Genomic DNA, 19053 nt, shown 5'->3' with positions numbered 1-19053 from the left:
TCCTCTAATCTCCCTCTCCACTTTGTCACAACTCTGTACTATAACACACATTAAAGTAATATCTGCCCAAAATATATAACCATGACTGTTAAGTATTTAAGCAACCCTCCTGTTACTTTTGGGGTCAATTTGACCCCATTCAATGTTTAACGTCTCCAAATAAATAATTGACATCATTTTTTTTGCTTCATATTTAATGACTTTTCCTAATTTAACAGGGACAACTGGGTAAACATAAAATTAACATGATGATATGTTTTCAATGTCCTGTACACATGCTGTACGTATCGGTGTTCTTTGGGGTCAATTCTCTCTTTCTGCTCTCTCTCTCAACTGAAAATGACTTCTAAAGAAAGATATTCTATCAGTGAGGTGTTGTCACAGCTCTTTGACCATGAAAGTGACATAGAGGAGGAGAATGTCTCTGAGACAGAGGATGATGTTGAGAAGGACCCTGATTATGAGGCATCCTCCTCTGATGAGAATGAGACTCATTGTTGACCCTCCTGTTGTCTCTCAACCACCAGCAAACACTCTACCTTCCAAAAATGGAAAGTTATTGTGGTCCGTCTCCCCACTTGAACAACAGGGTAGACTTAGTGCTTCTAATGTCATCAAAATGGTTCCAGGTCCCACCAGATACGCTGTCAGCCATGTCAATGACATAAAATCAGCATTTGAGCTCTTCATAACACCATCAATTGAAAAGGATATACTTGAGATGACAAATTTAGAATGCAGGCGTGTGTATGGGAAGAGTTGGAAAGACTTGGATGTGACCGACTTGCAAGCCTACATTGGGTTGCTCATTTTGGCAGGAGTGTACAAGTCAAAAGGCGAAGCAACAGCAAGCCTTTGGGCTGCTGACACTGGAAGGGCAATATTTCCCTTCAGACAATACATTCCGAGCAAACCGGCCAAATATGGAATCAAAATATGGGCAACATGTGATGCACAGTCTAGCTATGCTTGGAATATGCAGGTGTACACTGGTAAATCCCCTGGAGAAGCACCTGAAAACAATCAGGGCATGAGGGTGGTACTTGACATGGCTGAAGGACTGAATGGTCACAACATTAGATGTGATCATTTTTTCACATCGTACGCCCTGGGTGAAGAACTTCTCAAAAGGAAGATTACCATGTTGGGGACAGTGAGAAAAAACAAGCCGGAGCTTCCCACTGAGCTGCTTTTGATGAAGAACAGGAAGGTAACATCTTCAATTTTTGCCTTTACTGACAAAGCCACTGTCGTCTCCTACTGCCCCAAGAAAGGGAAAAATGTCCTGCTGATGAGCACCATGCACAAAGATGCTGTCCTGAGCACCAGAGAAGACAAAAAAACACAAATGGTCTTGGACTACAACGAGACAAAGGGAGGTGTTGATAACCTGGACAAGGTCACAGCCACATACAGCTGCCGACGCATGACTGCCTGTTGGCCCCTTGTAATTTTCTTCAACATCATTGATGTGAGCGCCTACAATGCCTTTGTAATATGGAGGGAAATGAACAAGGACTGGAACAGCGGAAAACTGAGTCAAAGGAGGATTTTCCTGGAGCAACTGGGTTACGCGTTGGTGAAACCTCATATCGAGAGAAGACGGTGCCTTCCGAGAGCATCAACAGCTGCTGCAACCATTGTGAAGGACATCCAAACAGAGACATACACCCCAACTCCTCTAGTGGTTCAAACTGGAGGCAAGAAACGTGGCAGGTGCCAGGTCTGTCCCAACAGAAATGACTCCAAGACCAGCAACACCTGTGTGAAATGCAAGAAATACATCTGCAAGGAACATGTATGCAAACAACAGGCTGGAATGTACCTTCTGGTGGCCTGAAGGAAAAATAACATACTGTTCATATTCTGTCAGTTCGTATTCTGTCAAACTAATTTTAGTGACCATGTAACTTTGTTTTTTACGATCTCGCACATACATATTCGCATTAGTAGCATAGAACAATCCCTGATGCACACGTCTTTTTTTATAGTTTTTTGTATATACAGAAGTGTTATGTGTTCTTTACTGATGTTCTGATGATGATGATGATGTTCTTTAAAAAAAATAAAATTCTTCAAAATTTTGGAAATTGGTTTTGTTTTTCCTGGGGTCAAATTGACCCCGAACATAACGAATGTTACTAGTCTTAATAACAGAAATAGTTTTTCATTCCAAACTTTACAGATAACTAAAATATAGGGATAATATAAAGCCATTAAAACACCAACTAATTATCTCTTTTAAATGACATGTCAATCAGTGAGATTTTATTCTGATCTGCATATTTCTCCATAGTCGCTTAACAGGTATTCCCGGATGTTTAAGGGGGTGGGTGTCTTTTTTATTTTTATTTAATGCGCTATTTAGGTCGTCAACAAACAAGCAAAAAGTTCCTAATACATAAACTTGGAGAAAAATTTGAATTATGATAATTTTCTGGAGATTGAAATTGCTGGGGTCAAATTGACCCCAATAGTAAAAGATGTTAGTAAATTTGAAGGTAACAGGAGGGTTAAGTAATTCATAATATCAGAATACTGATATACAGAACTGGATATCAAGACCTTTAAAGTTCAGGCAAACTGTCAGTCTTTGTGTGGGTGTATCTAAATATGATCATTATTATGAGACGCGCCACAAGATTCAATGTGAAGATGTGTGTACCTTGTAACACAACTGGAAGTTGATATCATATACAGTCTGTGCATGTATCCACTCCTCGCGTATCAAGTGAAAACAAAGTGGAAAAACTCCCCCTTGTGAACACCAGCAGATGATCTCTGACATTTAAGTGGCGTCCCACAGTTCAGTTTTACTCACCAGTTCTCTGTCGGTCTGCAAGACAGAAACCAAAAGGTGACGCTAGCAAATAGATTCATGAGTGTGTTTGCATTTACCAGGAACTAAAACTTGAAGAGTCTCATGTGACAGGGAGGTGAGAAACAGAGAGGGGAAACTGTGGGGACATTAAGAGAAACGTGATTTCTCAGAATTAACGTATATTTATAGAAATCCAAGTATCAGAGATAAGCGTTTAAACAAATTTAAATAAGTATATCAAATGATCAACTAATGATTGACTCCTCCTCCTGAGCGGCTGTATTCTATGTACAGTATGCCAACAACTTTAAATGCAGTTTCAATGGGACTGATTATGGAAATTAGGTCAGTATTCAAACATCAAGAGTTTTGATGTTTTCATGATGAGACAATGTAAACATTGTATTTAGTTGCCAAACGCAGTCATGTGAGAGACCTGGGCCCTGTTCCACGTACGTGTCTAACTTAGTTAGCCGGATACTTTTCAGGATAAGATGACGTAGATCAGGCTTTTCGGTTCCACGAAGCAAGTCCGGCAAAATCACCATGGCAACACATCCAAAAGCTTGAACCTGCTCCAGCGCAGGCTAAGTGAAGGTAGCTGGATAAACTGGTCACTTCCCCGGAAAAAAATGGCAGCTCCTGTCATATACGGTAGTCTAATGCGCTTGCGCATATACTGGGGGTTATACGGGAGTTCATGAAATGCATGTAAAGTGAGACACACGGTGAAACCAGCTGAGCTGTTCTGCGAGTGCTACATTGTAGTACAGTGTCGGCGATGCGGAGAACATGGGGAAAGCCGCTGCATGCCGTGCTGTTCGTAAAGTTTATTTGGCGCTTAATAAACTTATGGATGTGTTCATTACATTATGGCACATATTGTATTGACTACCATTCTGAATTGTGTGTGTGCTGAGTGTTTACTTGCTCCCATGTCCTCTTGATGGCTGGTTGCATACATGGGGTTAAAGCACTCATAATGATATGACAGTGATATTAGTACACCAGCATATCATTATTGTAGAAAATGATGAAGGTGGACTCATGATAAGAATAGAGAGAATCACACACTATTTCTTTTCACTGCTTCAATTGATTGAATGTCTGATTATGAATAATACACATACTGATCCGCCCATAAACAGATTCTCACACACACATATTTCAAACTAGTTATATATGGTAATCCACACATACATGTATATACATATATAGTAGGCTACATGATACATAAGGGCAGACAGTACATATATCCTCATATTAATTCGTATCAGTTAGATACTCTGTGGGCTTGTTTTTATCTACTTATTCTGAAAGAGTTGAGATAATTATTTTTGCTATAAGATCTCATTCGATGATGCATTCCATGAAGTCTACTGCCAGCAGCACATTTAAAGACATATAATCTGATTGGTTGGGGTGATGAGGCATTCAAATTAGCTGATACATTTCCCCAACACTTACGCATTTAATGTCTGTGATATGTTGCCGTGCTTCCTGTCTCGCCCTCGCAGCGGTGGCGGTGTTCGATTTTGCCGTGATTATGGTCTTGAAATCCTCATATGCGTTCACGATCATCTCCTGCGCGTCAGCGGAGTAAAAAGCGGCTCTTTCTTTGACTTTATTTGACATTGTAGTGTTAGAAAATCATGGTTTCGGTGATCGACGCTTGTGTGCATGTGTGTGCAGCTCCCTAACGAGTGATTGAGGGCACCTGGATGAAGACGTGGGTTACCGAAGTGCCTCCTTGCGCCACCCTTGCGCTCTCTCTCATCTGCCTGGCACCAGACCCTGGTCTGCAGTTGGATTTGCGCCTGACACTTTGTTTGTGTCCTGTAAATAAACTGACAGCGGTGGTTGTTGAATCTAACTTGATGTGGTGTCCGTCCTTATGTTGCGACTCCCGAGCCGGTCGTAACACATGTCAAACATATTCATCCAAATTACCCCAGAAGAAATGTGTATTTTTCCTGTCCTTCTCTCAGCCAACTCTACCATTGCTCTTTGCAAAAACCACCTGCAATGCAGCCAACCACAACTGAGGTTTTACAGACAGAGTATCACAGGAAAAGATCAAAATACATGTGCTGTAGTCAAAAAGACACACACATAAACTAAACAGAAGAAAATAAAGACACTATGTGTCTGCGGATTGTATGTTTTTCATTATGGAAACTAAAAAGTTTAGAAAAATTATGTTTAAAAGCAACAGAATACCCCTCGAATCAAACTTCTGCCTGCAATCACAAAAAGTGAAAGGGGAATCCCTGAACGCTTCGCTTTTCTTGTCTCTGAGCCACGTAGAGCCGAGAAAGAGGAAAAGAAAAAGCAAAAGAGGAAGGTAAACGTCTGGTGGGAGAGAAGGGAGAGATGAAAGTACAGCAGCAGCGTCACTGACGCCGTCACAACAGGAAGCACATCATGCGAGAGGGAGGGGTTGAGCAAGAGTGGGAGATCTATGTAAAAAATTAGGCAAAAACAATCTGCATCTTCTTATTTCTTCCACAGATGAACAGACACCACATCAGTAATTCACCGATGATTGGAATAAGGGGCTTCTTTGGTGGCTACTGCGTGGACTATAACTGAATGACAATACCTCCAGATAGGGTTAGATATACCAGACATGGATATGAGCAATAAGACACTGCTTCTTGTCTTCCTGATTGTCTACATAAACCGTGTGTCAGGTAATTAACACTTTTTATTACACAATATTTTAAGCCTTATCTGTTTTATTTGTCCTGTTTTGTATTCAAATTATTTTTGCTATGGTTTTCCTTCACTTTTGTGAATTTCACATGAATTTCACATGACTGGAATTGTGACTGTCTTATGAAACGTCAAATACAGACATTCTGGTCAATGTTTAGTTGTTAAAATGAAACTTGATTTCTGAGCCTATGTTTACAATATGGTTTCCATCATGAAGGCATCAGGTGGAAAAAAGAAAATTCCATGTGAAGTTTATCGCAAAATGTCCTGTTCCACGGTGAATGAAGCCCACAGAGTGGTAAAGGGTGAAACTCCGTTCACTATACGAAAACCCACAGTCTCATTATCATCAGAGATCCCATAAATGATTTGCAAGATCGCAGCGTGTTTTCGTCAGCCAGACTTCCTTTTCTTCTTTCAACCACATCCTTCAATCTAAAGAAAATATATCAGCATTTACTGAGCAAGGTTTATGATTTTACAGTCTGGAATCAAAAAGTACAAATGTCTCCTCTTCCGACCATATGCTATGAAGCTGTTTTTTATTTAAAGAAATGTAAATGATTGTGTAATACTTAGCACTGAATATTCATGATAATTCCCCCATTTACTATTGCAGGACTGGACGTCCCTCAGCCTGACCAACTGGTTGTGAATATTTTGGATGGGGAGGTAATAGTACTTTGGAGACATCCTGCGAACGCCCCATCAAACTCCCGGTACAATGTAGAAATGGCAAAGTATGTTTAACTTTTACTTCAGAGTTACAGTGTCAACTTTGTTTACAAATTTTCTATTATTTTGCAATTCAAATTTCACAGCATTCTGTACTTTTTCCTTCACATGTAACAACGCTTACGTTGTTATTTGTGCTCATTGATTCATCTGATTTTCGGAGAATCAACTTTTCTTGAAATGTTGTATTTCATTCGTCTTTTTATGATATTCAGCTCCTTCCAGTTTGTGAATGGTGTTTTCTGTCCACAGGTACACTGATGAATGGGCCGTGGTGGCCAGCTGCACCGGGATCAAGAGTACCTACTGTGACCTTAGCAGCCTTGTAGATGACTATCGCACTGCATACAAAGTCAGAGCTCAGTTGGTTGCAGGAGATGACGTGTCTGTGTGGAAACACAAGAAATTTCTACCAAATACAAGTATGAATAGTTTAGGACCTCAGTGTACCACGGTTAACACATTGTATTTTTGCTATAGGTTTGTTTCCTTACCTCTCTCTCTCTCTCTCTGGTCCTATAGGCGAATTGCAGCCTCCGTCCTTCACCTTGTGGGCAACTTCCAGCACTCTGACAGTTTATGTTCACCAAAAAAACATTCTGAAAAAAATATTTCCTTATGGGCTCACCTACACCATATACCTGGAGGAGAGAGGACAGCATAAAAAGGTATAATATGTGAAATAATGTAAGGCAGCACACCCTTTCCACCAACCCATCAGACAAATTAAAAACAGTTTGGACAAATAGAAACACTTAAATTGATCGTCTGGACTGTTCAAACACAGACCTACATAACAGAATCATCTAACTTTATCATGTTTTTTTTATTATGTAAATAGTTTGTTAATAAATCAATGCTATACGTGGCTACATTTTCAATTATGTTCAGTTGAGAAATAGATAAAAAGTCCAACTTTGCAATTTTCTGTAATTTAATAAACCTAATTGGGCCTTGGTAAGGTGAACGACCCAATACAATATTTAATGTGATGTAATAAACATCTGAACCCTACTCATCCCAGGCTATATTGTAAAATGTGGTCTACAATGCCTTGATCTGCATGGTAATTCGATTTTTACCCTACAGAACACAACAGCATACCTGAAAGATGACGTGGGGGAGGATCAGAGGACTAAGTCTTTCAGTTCTCTGCGCTGGGGGCGAGAGTACTGTGTCAGCATCAAAGTAGAGGGCATTGGAACTCTGTCCACCAGCAGGGTGTCCCCTAAACAGTGTCTGCTGCTACCAGAGCAAGGTAATAAAACATTGTAATGATGATGCACAGCTAAGAGACAGCAGCTTCGATCAGCAATCAGATTGTTACAATGTGTGTTAGTTTAGTGGATTTACTTCAGTAATACCAAAAAAAAACATAATACATTAGAGGATTAAAAAATAATTTATCTTATGAGATAACAACAAACAAAAAGTCTTTCAAAGACATCTCAGAGTGAAAAAAATAGAACAATGTCAACTAAAATAAATCTAACAATAACATATATGAGACACATTCATATGTCAATTGCTCCATCCGGCAGGGCACAAAACTACAAAACTACAAAGTATTATTACGTACTTTTTCCCCATTTTCAATCTTTGTGGGGTTTGCTAGTGGTAGCTTCTTGTTTGCTCTTGGCAAGAGTAAAATAAGTAGATTTCCCAAAATGGCACTAATCCATTGGCCAAAATTTAAAATCTGTTAGAAAGAAAAAAAAATGTGCAAGATGATACAAGTTTAAATCTACAGGTTTGACAGATAACACCCTTGCTCCTATTAAACCTTTTCCTGTTTTTGTTCCCTCCAGAATGGTACATGATTGCTGTGTCATCCTTATCTATTCTGGGTGTGCTGGCCAGCTTTGCTATCATGGCAACCATTCTCTTGTGTTATCTGAGAAGTCCAGAGAAAACACCTGCTGCATTGGTAAACAGAATACTGGGACAAATTACAGAAAAACAAACTTGTAGAGTCAACTACGTGGAAAACAAAACCAAAAGTTGGTTGTTTTACTTGCAACACATTCTTGATATTGGCCTTGCTGAGATGGTTCAGTTGGTCATAACTACCCTAAACATGATTTTGTGAAACAATGAATAAAACAACAATCTCTGTCTTTTCTCTTCTCACCCCAGAAATCGACTGTAAGTGGCTGGCTTCCACTCTCTGTTGGAGAAGGGACTATGGAGGTTGTTACAGACAAAGGATGGTTACTGTCCAGCTACAAAGCAGAAGTGAAAAACTGTGTCAAAGATCCAGTGACACATAATACGGTAACAGAGGACGATAGAGAGGAGGACAGGAGGACCAGCATGGACAGCGGCTTGGGCATGGAGTCCAATTCTGCTACAACCAGCGGAGGAAGTCCTCCAATGAGACAAGAGGACAGTGGCTGTGGGAGCTTAGGAGAACAAGAGAGCTCCACTAGCTGTCAGACAGATTACCCTCTGAGGGATGAGAGGACTGGTACAGCCATGGCGAGGAAGAGGGAGGACAGTGGGTTGGAACTGTGCTGCCAGCTTGCTCCTTCTTCCACAAATCTGGATGGACAGGACAGTGGATCTCTAGAGGTTGCTGGGGGCAATTATCGCCGCCATAGCCCCTTTGTGCAGATTCATGTCTGTGATGATGAGGAGCTGTTTAAACAGATGCTTCCTGACTCAGTTTTGGCTGAAGTGGTCACAGGTTACAGGGCTGGGCTTCAATCCTGTATTTGTTCAGGAGCAGGACAGTGCACTTGGTGCCATAAACAAGGCCATTATGGAACTGAGATTATCAAACAATACAGAGCTATGTGTTTTGAAAATGGACTATTGAGCAGCAAATGTGATTTTGTGGACTCTTACAAAGGGGAGCTCACATTTTCAAGTTATTCTAAAAAAACACAAATGGACACTGTCGTGGTGGATGACTTTGAAACAACTTTTATACAACTGGGGGAGACTTTCCCTCTGCTAACAGCTCTATCACCACTGCCCCTAGTGGACGGAGGACAGGACATCAATATGAACAACCTGCCCCTCTCTCTCTGTGACGTACAGCTGAAGACTGACTGATGCGCTGCGGAATGCAACAATGCTATTTATAACATCATGCTGACATAACCTCCCTACTTTAGAACCATATTGGATCATTTCCTTTGCCTCCATGATCATTCAAATACATAATTTGAGTCATGAAATAGAAGCATTAGTCAGTATTTGGGGTGAGAGGAATTGCTCTTACAGGGGAAAACTGAAAGGAGAAACGGAACAAGCCCCGGCTATTATTGAACATATGAAGGAAACAGACGTTAGCCCACACAGCTGCTGGCTGTTAGCTGTTGGTTGGAGTCTCAGGAGCTTCTCGAGATGAAGAACACAAGACCTTATTCAACCCTATCACACTGGGTATATTTACAACTGACTTAACTGCTGTGTGCCGGAAGTGAAACTGGCTTGGGGAGCAATGCAGAGAAACAGTTTGACAGTTACATGCTCTTGGAAATTTTGCGACTTCTCCCTGCTCTCACCTACACCAGCATTGTCCGTAACCCTAACCCAAAAAGTTTCTGAAAAGTATTTATTTTTCTCACCACTATCTAAACAGTAAAATTACTGTTCATCATTTTTAAAGTAGTTCAATATCAAGTGGTGTCAAACAAAAGAGCAAAGATGTCGCTCGCTATTTTCAATGATGTGCAGGACATTGTGTCTCAGACATGAAGCCAGTGACATTCATATGCCTTGTAGCCTCAATAGCCGGTCTGTCTTTCAGATACTTCCACGCTTAAGTTATTTATTGGGTATTCATTGTGTATTCATGTGATTGTGACTTGTCTGTCATTAAAAGAAACTGTCTCTGGAATGTTCACAAAAAAACCCCAAATGATGCTGATTTCAGAAACCATGACTCGAAGAAACCCAGAAATAACAGAGTGATACTCAATGGAAAGAACAAACATTGCATATCACTTTGCTGTACATGGGATCTCCATATGCAAATTCTGTGCACAGAAACCAGAGCGGTGGTTTCGAAGCTGAACTAAGAAAAAAACACTTCCTCTTCCTCTTCCACTCAGTTCAAAGAAGTCCTGCTTCACTTTGAATAGAGCAAATATTGTCAACAGGGCTGACGTTTCAGAGAACCAACAGTTATCCAGGTGAAATAATATCTTCACTGAAGCTGTTAGGAAATACCACTCTTGATAAAGCAGATCCCTGGCAGTGGTGAGGAGATCCTGTGACCTACTAAACATACATGACTACAGGGGAAGTGAGACACTTTTGGCTAGTGCTAAAGGTTGACAAACAAATCTGCCTTCGAACTGCAAAGTATCACGTTGCCGGTTTTGTAATACGTGTCAACTGACGATCACCAAATGTATATCACAGTTCATCTTCTGGTTTTTACCACTCCGTGTTTGGCTGCTGTTAGGAGGCCTTGTGGAAAACATTTTCTGTTGAGCCCCGACTGATCCTATCACTGTTTAGTGCTGCCAGTACTTCAATGCTAGAATAACACTTTTTGTGCTACTTTGTGGTAATTTGATTCAAAAACAAAGCTTTTTTTTTTGAGGCAGTGGAGAAGTTGACCTTTCTTACCCTTATTGTAGGCAGCTCATATCAGAAAAACATCAACTACAGATAAACATGTTTTTGTTTCATTAAAGGAAAAACTATGAGACATAATTCCGCTAACCATTGAAAGTATCAAAAAGGTAGTAGATATAGAGGGAAGTTACGTGCAGCTTACAAGAAAAACAATCAACCTGATTGCTGTGGTTGAGCTGTTGATATTTCGCGTTCCCCTCAATAGTTCTTCTCATCTGCAGCAGAATGTGTGCCTTTGTTTCTCTGTGGCGTGTGGGTGTGTGTGTGTGTGTGAGTGCATACGTGTGTGTGCCTGCGACAAGCCACAACATTTCAAACTGAGACAGTTGTCATGACAAAAAGCAAAAGATATAAGACATATATATATATATTTAAATGTATATTCCACATTATTTTTAATTAATTCTTTTGCAATGTCATTAAAATTACATAAGAGTACTACTTTGCATACACAGTAGCATGTAATGCCCTTCTTTCAGTTTCAAAGTGGGCACTTTGTTTTTAGGACAAACACTAAAATCTTTGGCCACTGACAAAAGCATGACATCACACAAAGTCATGTAAAAATAACATTGTTATATCCCTCCTCAGTATTCAGGTAAAATACATCAGCATGAATTATAGCAGCAAAGTACAAAGAGGAATGGGTGACAGACTAAAAACAAGACAAGTGATGCGTAGGACTGTGACAGACGAGGGGCTTCTGTCATGGTGGTTGTTGCCACAATCAACTGCCACAAAGTCAGCCGTCATTTTAAGACATTGCTGATGGAGAAGGGAGGAGGAGACTTCTTTAAGCCAACTTTGCTGTAGATAGAGAGATCAACAATGAAACAATTACATATGAGTAAATACAACTTGAATTTGAACGGCCTGTGAGGTAAAAATCAACTTACTTGAGCACCTTGTCTTTCAGAGATGGCTCTATATAGAAAAAAGAGGAGGTGTGAGACAAAGCATGACAGGTTCATCATATTTTCGTCTTGATTGTGGGTTTGTGGTGAACTGGCTCACTGAAGCTTTGCTCACCCTTTTTCTTGCAGCATTTTTTGCATTTGTGCTTGCAGCAGAATTGTACAATGGCAATGGCGAAGAGGATCAACAAAATCCCAAAGCCAACAGCAATACCGACTGCCGTCGAGTTCACGCTGCTCCCTACCAATACAAATGCAAAGAGGTAATTCGATTATTGTCATAGATTTAACACAGATCATTTTACAGACATCTGAAGAGCAATAAACAAGCCAAGTGAGTGACAAAAAGGTTCTTTTTGAGTTTTATAGGGTTGTATTCCTGACATAAATGATTACCAACTGAAATAGTTATTTGTCTGGCTATCTTGGCTTGATTGGATCAACATGTATCGGTTCATTGTGAGTGAATATTCACTCCAAAGAAATGAGATTGAGAAATCAACCTCTGGGAAAGATGCTGGCTCCGCCTTCATTACCCTTTGAAAACAAAGTGAAATGAGGAGTGCAGAGGGACTTTTAGGGACACGGCACAGCTGGCACTAGATGTAAACAGCGGAGACTTCCATTACATTGCCCTTTCGTTTTCTATCCTAACTGCATAAATATCAGCAGCAGCAGATGGAGGACTCTTTAATACTAAACTTTGAAAATTGTATTTGCTGGTTTACCATTGCACCTTTCAAGCAAGAGTATATGTACATGCACAAATGACAATAGGGACTGGCCATGCATGTTAAAAAGACACTTTCAATATAAGTTCTAAGTTGCAGCTTACACATTGAGAAGAGCTACAGGAAACAAGCAGAGCTCAAAGACATGTGATGTGTGATATCTGCAACCCAACCAAACATTAGAAGACAATGACTCCAAAGCAGACCAGCACATTTTGTTGGAATTCAAGGACAACAATGTTGTAAAAGCAAAATCGAAAAATAAAGCTGGATCACTCACTAGGTAGAGCAGTTTTTTTTAAAGTTGTTTATGGGTTTCACAGTTAGTGTAAACATAATTGAAATGAAGCATTGCAGCTAAAAGACTCCTACCACCATTCCCCATAGTCGACCGGCTAGGATGACCGATGTTATGTCTTGTATGTCTTCTCCTCTCCTCCCTGTCCGTTTCTTGTTGAACTCTCGCACTCACTTCCTTTAGATCAGTCTTACTAAATGATTTGTCTTCTTGACTGTGAAGATCCAAGGAAGTGTACTCTCTCTTCGCCCTTCTTTTGCCTACGTCCACCTGTCCATGTCCCCATACCGATCATTCTTTGAAACCGGTCCATCTTCTCTCTCTAGCCTGCCTCTCTTCTACCCTTTTGTTTATGAGCATATTTTAGAACAAAGGGGATCTGACGGCCTGTCGTTCTCACATGGACATTCGTGCTTAGCAAGGCTTGCTTTAAAAAATTCACATTGGAAAACTTTGACACTGTCCATTGTAACAACTTTTCACAAGCCTCACTGAGATCCAACAGGAAACCTAAACACAAACGCTGAGATATCTATTTTGAAACCAAAGCTATAACATGATAAGCCTTTCTTTTGTCCCTTATGTTCTCATTGCTACAACACTAGCCTTCCCTTTTTCCCTCTCTAACAAACCATTAACAGACAGCCAGGTAATAGCACCTGAATTAGGTGGTGCTTGGGGACTCCTGCTGGGTGACGGAGTTACTACACCTCTTTATCACCATTCTTGAAAATAATATAGTCCAAGAATTGTTTTGATCATGATAGAATACCTTTAAACTAATGACATTCCCATGTTAAAATTAGGATGTGGAGATTTTTCCTATCTTTGTTCAAGAGCATGTTCATTTGGGGAGGATTACTTATGGATTTCATATTCAGATTTTATAATGATTTCCCTCAAATCCCTGTCCTTGCACTCAAAGAGTCCCTGCTCGCGCTTAGATTTAACAGGCTTGACAATCCGCTCCCGGTCATAGGCTGACTTTCAACAGGCTAGCAGGACAACAACAAACATCCCACCCCACTCTCTCTGCCAACCCCAGGTACCCTCACTTGTGCCACCCATCCCCATCAGTAGAAGGATTGACAGGTTTAACAGCTTCACAGGTCATGAGACCTTCACTGACCTCCTGAACTCAGTAAATGCAATAACCGTGACTCTTATCTTGAACAACTTCTTCCTGTAAACACAATACCACTTATACCATAACAGCTTAACATTACACATTCCTCACGCTATGAATAAAGCTCCATATCCTATAGTGTAATGAGATCACAAGCAGCTGGAATTCTTTTTTTTCATGTTTTCACTGCAATTACGTATGTTTTTGTAAAAGCCACATCAAAGCACGGGTAGGTATAACTGAAAAACATCCAGCTACGTGTTGCCAAGTCATTTCCAATGAAAGCAGCGAGCAACACTAGTTAAAAGAAATCTAACAGCACTCTCAGCATGTCCTTTAAGGCCTCCCTCTAAAGCCACGCCCCCAAAATTATTGTGATGAACCTAAACATATTATAATTAACCTCAACAACGAACATGGCTCTTGTTAGTACTCACAGCTGTCAACTTAGCAGCTTGTGCAAGACTCCGGCGACCCACAATGAGTGCAATGGCAGAGTGAGCGCAGGCAGGCAGGTAGGTGGGTTTAATGCAGTCCTGGAACAGCCACAGATAGAAGATGTTTTATTGTTTTTTAGATGTTTTATTTTTTTTGTCAGAGCATTTCATTTAATTAATGATTGTGCCTGCTGTGCTTTGTAAGGGATAAGCCGTGGTTGAGGGTTACACCTAACATATATAACGAACATGAGCAGAGTTCATGCTCCCTATATACAGGGATGGGTCAAATGCAGTTGTCAAATTTCGTGTATATGTATATAACAATAAAAATTGTTTCTTCTTTCTCCTTCTTCTTAACGTTGTCAATAAACTAAACCAACAATTAATATCTAAGTAGAGAGAAAAAAAGTAAAAAACTGTGTCTATGCATCCTTTTTCCCAAATGTAGCCAATACGTGCGTGTCAGTATTGTCATGAGGTGAGCGGTGACAAAACAATATTTTCAGGAAATGTTTTTGTGATTTCTTGGTAATATGGCAGGAAAATTCCAGGATACAATTTCATCTTACCATCACATCACAAAGAGAAATGTAACTGAGCCTCTTTACGGTAATCACGGCAATAATATCATCAGTCGCTATGGCATGAGTAAAGAGTTGATGTATTTCATGTTTCTCAGCAAACAACACAAGTACTTCCTCAAACTCTAAGTCCATTGTTTGCTATTGTGGGCCAGGTGAAGTGGGTGGCAGCTGACACAATGACACTATTTTAAAGAAAAGTGTGATCTCAAAGGACAGTGATGCAATACTTTGAACACGGGATTTGTGTTGATTTATTGTAGCCTCATGTTGCATTTTGAATGCCAAAGATAATATATTTTTGCAATATTGAGTGAATGTACACAGTTTTGGAGAGAAATTATGTATTCCTGGTGGAGCTTTCATGTCCATTTTTTTATCCACTCAATTCATGTTTGTTTTCCCTTCACTTTCTTTTGTCCTATATCCAGAAAATGTCATTTATATTTCCCATTTTCCATATCTATACTCTAAAACCACATCCAGTTTTTAAAAAAAATGTGGTTCTCCCAGATAATACTGGGAAAACATACTTTGTTTGGAGTCCAGGAAACATGAAATGGGTGTTAATTATTAACCAGTTATTTATTTTAAGCTGTACTTCCCCTAACATTTCTTAGGCTTCGTATTAAGTTACACAAAATGCACACCTGTGTGGACAAAAGAGGCTTTGGGTGCTTCGACTGATCGGGAGATGGGGGTGTAATGGCTTTGATGGGAAGTTGAGGTTGAATGCATGTGTGTTTGTGTAAGAGAGAGAGAGAGAGAGAGAGAGAGAGAGAGAGACAATCTGTTTGCTGTGGAAGTGGAGGGCAGAGAGGTGGGATGAAGGAACTCAGAAGGGTGTTCCCTGTTTAAGCAATAAAGGCCGTTCGAGAAACTCCTCTGAGTAAAATGCAGAATTTTCAGACATCGAGAACACTTTTCTCGAGCTCACTGATCTTCAGATGCTTTTCTGACAAGGAGTGACAGCTACTTCACAGGTGAGGAAGAGTACAGTGGTGTGAGGAATGATGTGTGTGTTGTTATGGTGGTTTATTTTATTACTTCTGCTTTTTTCTTAAACCTTAACTGTCATAGCTACATTATAACTAATGTATTGCAATTCTCCAGCAACAAAATCCTTCTGTGGGAGAATTGAAGAACAATTGCCATGCTGTCAGAGTAGTAGATGATTTTTATATACTGTATGTGGTGGTGCATTACTAAGGAGCAGTTTTTGTTTTTTATGCTTATGTGTTGCTAAGAAGACACCCCAGAAGATGGGTCACTCAGGTATAGTTCCATCATTGTTCAAAGTCAAAGAATAACTTTATGTTAGTTGTAATGAATATATTTTAAAATAAAGTAAATTTCTCTGGCATTTATAGTTTTCTACTGTACCGAAACGTACCGAACCGTGGCTCCACTGTATCGTACCGAACCCAACCGTGAACCGTTACACCCCTACTTATCAGGCATAACGCTTTAAAGGAAAGATCCAGATTTTAAATTCATGTTATTCAGCAGCACGACTTAGTACGACTTAAGTATATGTTTTGCTTGTAAGAGACTGTATTTGTATTTCAATTGGACTACAGATGTTTTCTATGTTCATGATGTTTTTGCGTCGTTCAAAATTGATCTTGAAATTGAATGAAATGCTTCAAAGTAATGTTTCAAAAGCTCCCTGCTTAGGTCTCTGCGAAGTTTGCACAGAATTTGAATCTGTTGGCAGATTGTTTGCAAGTCAATGAGAAATGAAATGGTTCCAACAGTTTCCGAAGATGCTGTTAGAGAATAAGTAACACAATGGAATGCTTTTAACTTCAGTTCCCTAAGTCGGCACATCATAATCATATTGTGAAGGCAAAAATCACAGCAATAGTCCAAATAGATCTGTTAATATGTAATCCATCCGGTTTATAAACTGTTCAGGAGGTCAGCAGTCTATTTAGCTGCCCTTGAGCCCAGTTTAAAAAGAAACAAAGACAAATTTTAACAGCAACAGGTGGTTTAACTGACAAAGTAATGGAGACTAACGAAAGAATAACCTTCATGAGGATGATATGGACTGTGTGTTTGGCTGTCGTGCCGTGAGAGCTGATGTGATTATGAACAAAATGAAGCAGCTTGACTCAGTAGAACTATAAAAGCCTAGAGTCAAACAAGATCCCTGAATTGCTCTCATCTTCTCCTTTATAACTTGTGCAAACATCTTGTCAGCCATTGTTCAATCATGTCAGACTGTCAGACAGGATAAACATCGTTACTGCACAATATTCATTGGATCTGCAGTGTAAATGTGCCATATTTGAGGGAATGGGAAATGGGAGATTTACGGTACATACAGATGATTTTATTGTGGCCCACCAATTTATAAGCTGGTATCTACATGCCACTGTATTGACTTTAACTAGGTCCAGTCAGGCAAACACACAAAAGGAGGTCATGGACCAAATGTAACACCAGTGGAGCCTCTAAAAGTCCCGGCAACTTTATGGCAACCTGATTATCAACAAGGCTAACCGAGGTTATTGACTGAAAGAGACCTTGTGTGGAGAACGTTCAGAGGCCGTTAGCTTCAAACTGATCCCCTCAGATAGCTCTATCTGTATGTACCTACCCTCATTTATACATCCATCTCTCTATCTATTTCCGCATACGTATACTCTGAGACAACAACTGAGTCCATAGTCCAAGTTTTATGAGTGAGGACAGGTTGAGGGTCAGCTGTAAGATTCATTGCATTCATAGTTCAGGTACAGCGACACAATCGGCTTCTGTTCCAAACAGTGGCTCCTTCTGTTCAGCCAACCTCAGTCTCTCACACTCCCAATCAAGCGCTTCTTCCCCTCAGTTGTCTATGCCCAGTGTCCCATAACATTCACAGTGGCAAAAGTCATTTTTAGAAGCACTGACCTATTGACCTTTGACTGCATCCTCCAGAGGTAATTTAACACTTCAGTGACAAATAGGACAGCAATTTCATGACAGTAACCTAGAGAAAGAACTTTTCTGACATGTTTAATTCCGTTTTCGAATAACTTTGAATTCTGCATATTGCATACACCAACACAGCCATGTGCCTGCCCAGATACAGATACATGCAAAAAAAACAAGCCGTGGCACAGCGTCTCACTTATATGCATACTCACAAACTCAGACACAACATGACGTTAACAGTGGTTTGATGCGTGTGCAGTGACATGAGGTGTTTCTCTTCTCGCCTGTTTTGTTTTGACTGTCTAATGAGAAGTCGGTTGGTATCAGTCAAGAGTTCCTGACAACAAATTGTGACTCATGCCACGTTACACAGCATTAGCAGAACAGGAATATGACAAATACACTCCATGTCGTACAAATGACGACATTTAAAAGGCATATTTCAATATATTTTTTTTAATTCTAAATTTTCTGTTGGTCTGTCTGGTCAAGACTCATGATGAATTGCAGTAACTCAGAAGACTCTAAACACTCAATCATTCCTGCGGAATAGTCAGCACGTTAGCACTGTCACGGCACCATGTTTGCCTCCTGTACAGCCTCACAGCTGCATGGCTCTTGTCATGGAGTGTATTTGTCATATTCCTGTTCTGCTAATGCTGTGTAACGTGGCATGAGTCACAATTTGTTGTCAGGAACTCTTGACTGATACCAACCGACTTCTCGTGAGACAGTCAAAACAAAACAGGCGAGAAGAGAAACACACCTCAGCCTCAGGGCATGTCACTGCACACGCATCAAACCACTGTTAACGTCATGTTGTGTCTGAGTTTGTGAGTATGCATATAAGTGAGACGCTGTGCCACGGCTTGTTCTTTTGCATGTATTTGTATCTGTGCAGACACATGGCTGTGTTGTATGTTTAGGTCAAATTTGAGAGGCAAAGAGCCACTGGAGGGGAGCTCAGGAGTAAAGGACACAAAAGCGGGGCAAAAAAAAGAGATGGTGTGCTTTATGTCCAGAGGGCTTAAACGTTTGCAGTGGGAGGAGACACAGTGACAGAGAGAGGAGGGTTCAAGTTTCAGGTTACCTGGATTACTTCAGTTTTGTTTTGTCAGCAGGGCTCGGTCATTCAAAATCAGCTCTCTCTGAATCTGCATAGTGTCGGAAC

At 40.3% G+C, this 19053-nt stretch overlaps 1 protein-coding gene across 1 annotated transcript; it reads left to right on the top strand.

Annotated features, from left to right (window-relative positions):
- The first annotated feature begins 5438 nt into the window (after nt 1–5438).
- il10ra (interleukin 10 receptor, alpha) lies at nt 5439–10104 on the top strand. Its single transcript, XM_079271819.1, has 7 exons — nt 5439–5514; nt 6159–6279; nt 6527–6696; nt 6797–6942; nt 7364–7532; nt 8083–8201; nt 8411–10104. Exons 1-7 carry the CDS (start codon nt 5451–5453, stop codon nt 9329–9331), a joined length of 1710 nt encoding a protein of 569 aa, XP_079127945.1. The 5' UTR covers nt 5439–5450; the 3' UTR covers nt 9332–10104.
- The last annotated feature ends 8949 nt before the right edge of the window (nt 10105–19053 follow it).

The sequence above is a fragment of the Melanostigma gelatinosum genome, assembly GCF_949748355.1.
Source record: "Melanostigma gelatinosum genome assembly, chromosome: 7".
Classification (NCBI taxonomy): Eukaryota; Metazoa; Chordata; class Actinopteri; order Perciformes; family Zoarcidae; genus Melanostigma; species Melanostigma gelatinosum.
Note: the sequence above shows the minus strand (reverse complement) of the source record. Positions and strands in the feature narration are given on the sequence as shown.

Coding starts and splice junctions, on each gene's coding strand:
- il10ra (XM_079271819.1), top strand. CDS start 5,451: ATGGATATGAGCAATAAGACACTGCTTCTTGTCTTCCTGATTGTCTAC. Junction 5,515..6,158: donor CTACATAAACCGTGTGTCAG/GTAATTAACACT, acceptor TTACTATTGCAG/GACTGGACGTCCCTCAGCCT. Junction 6,943..7,363: donor AGAGAGGACAGCATAAAAAG/GTATAATATGTG, acceptor TTTACCCTACAG/AACACAACAGCATACCTGAA.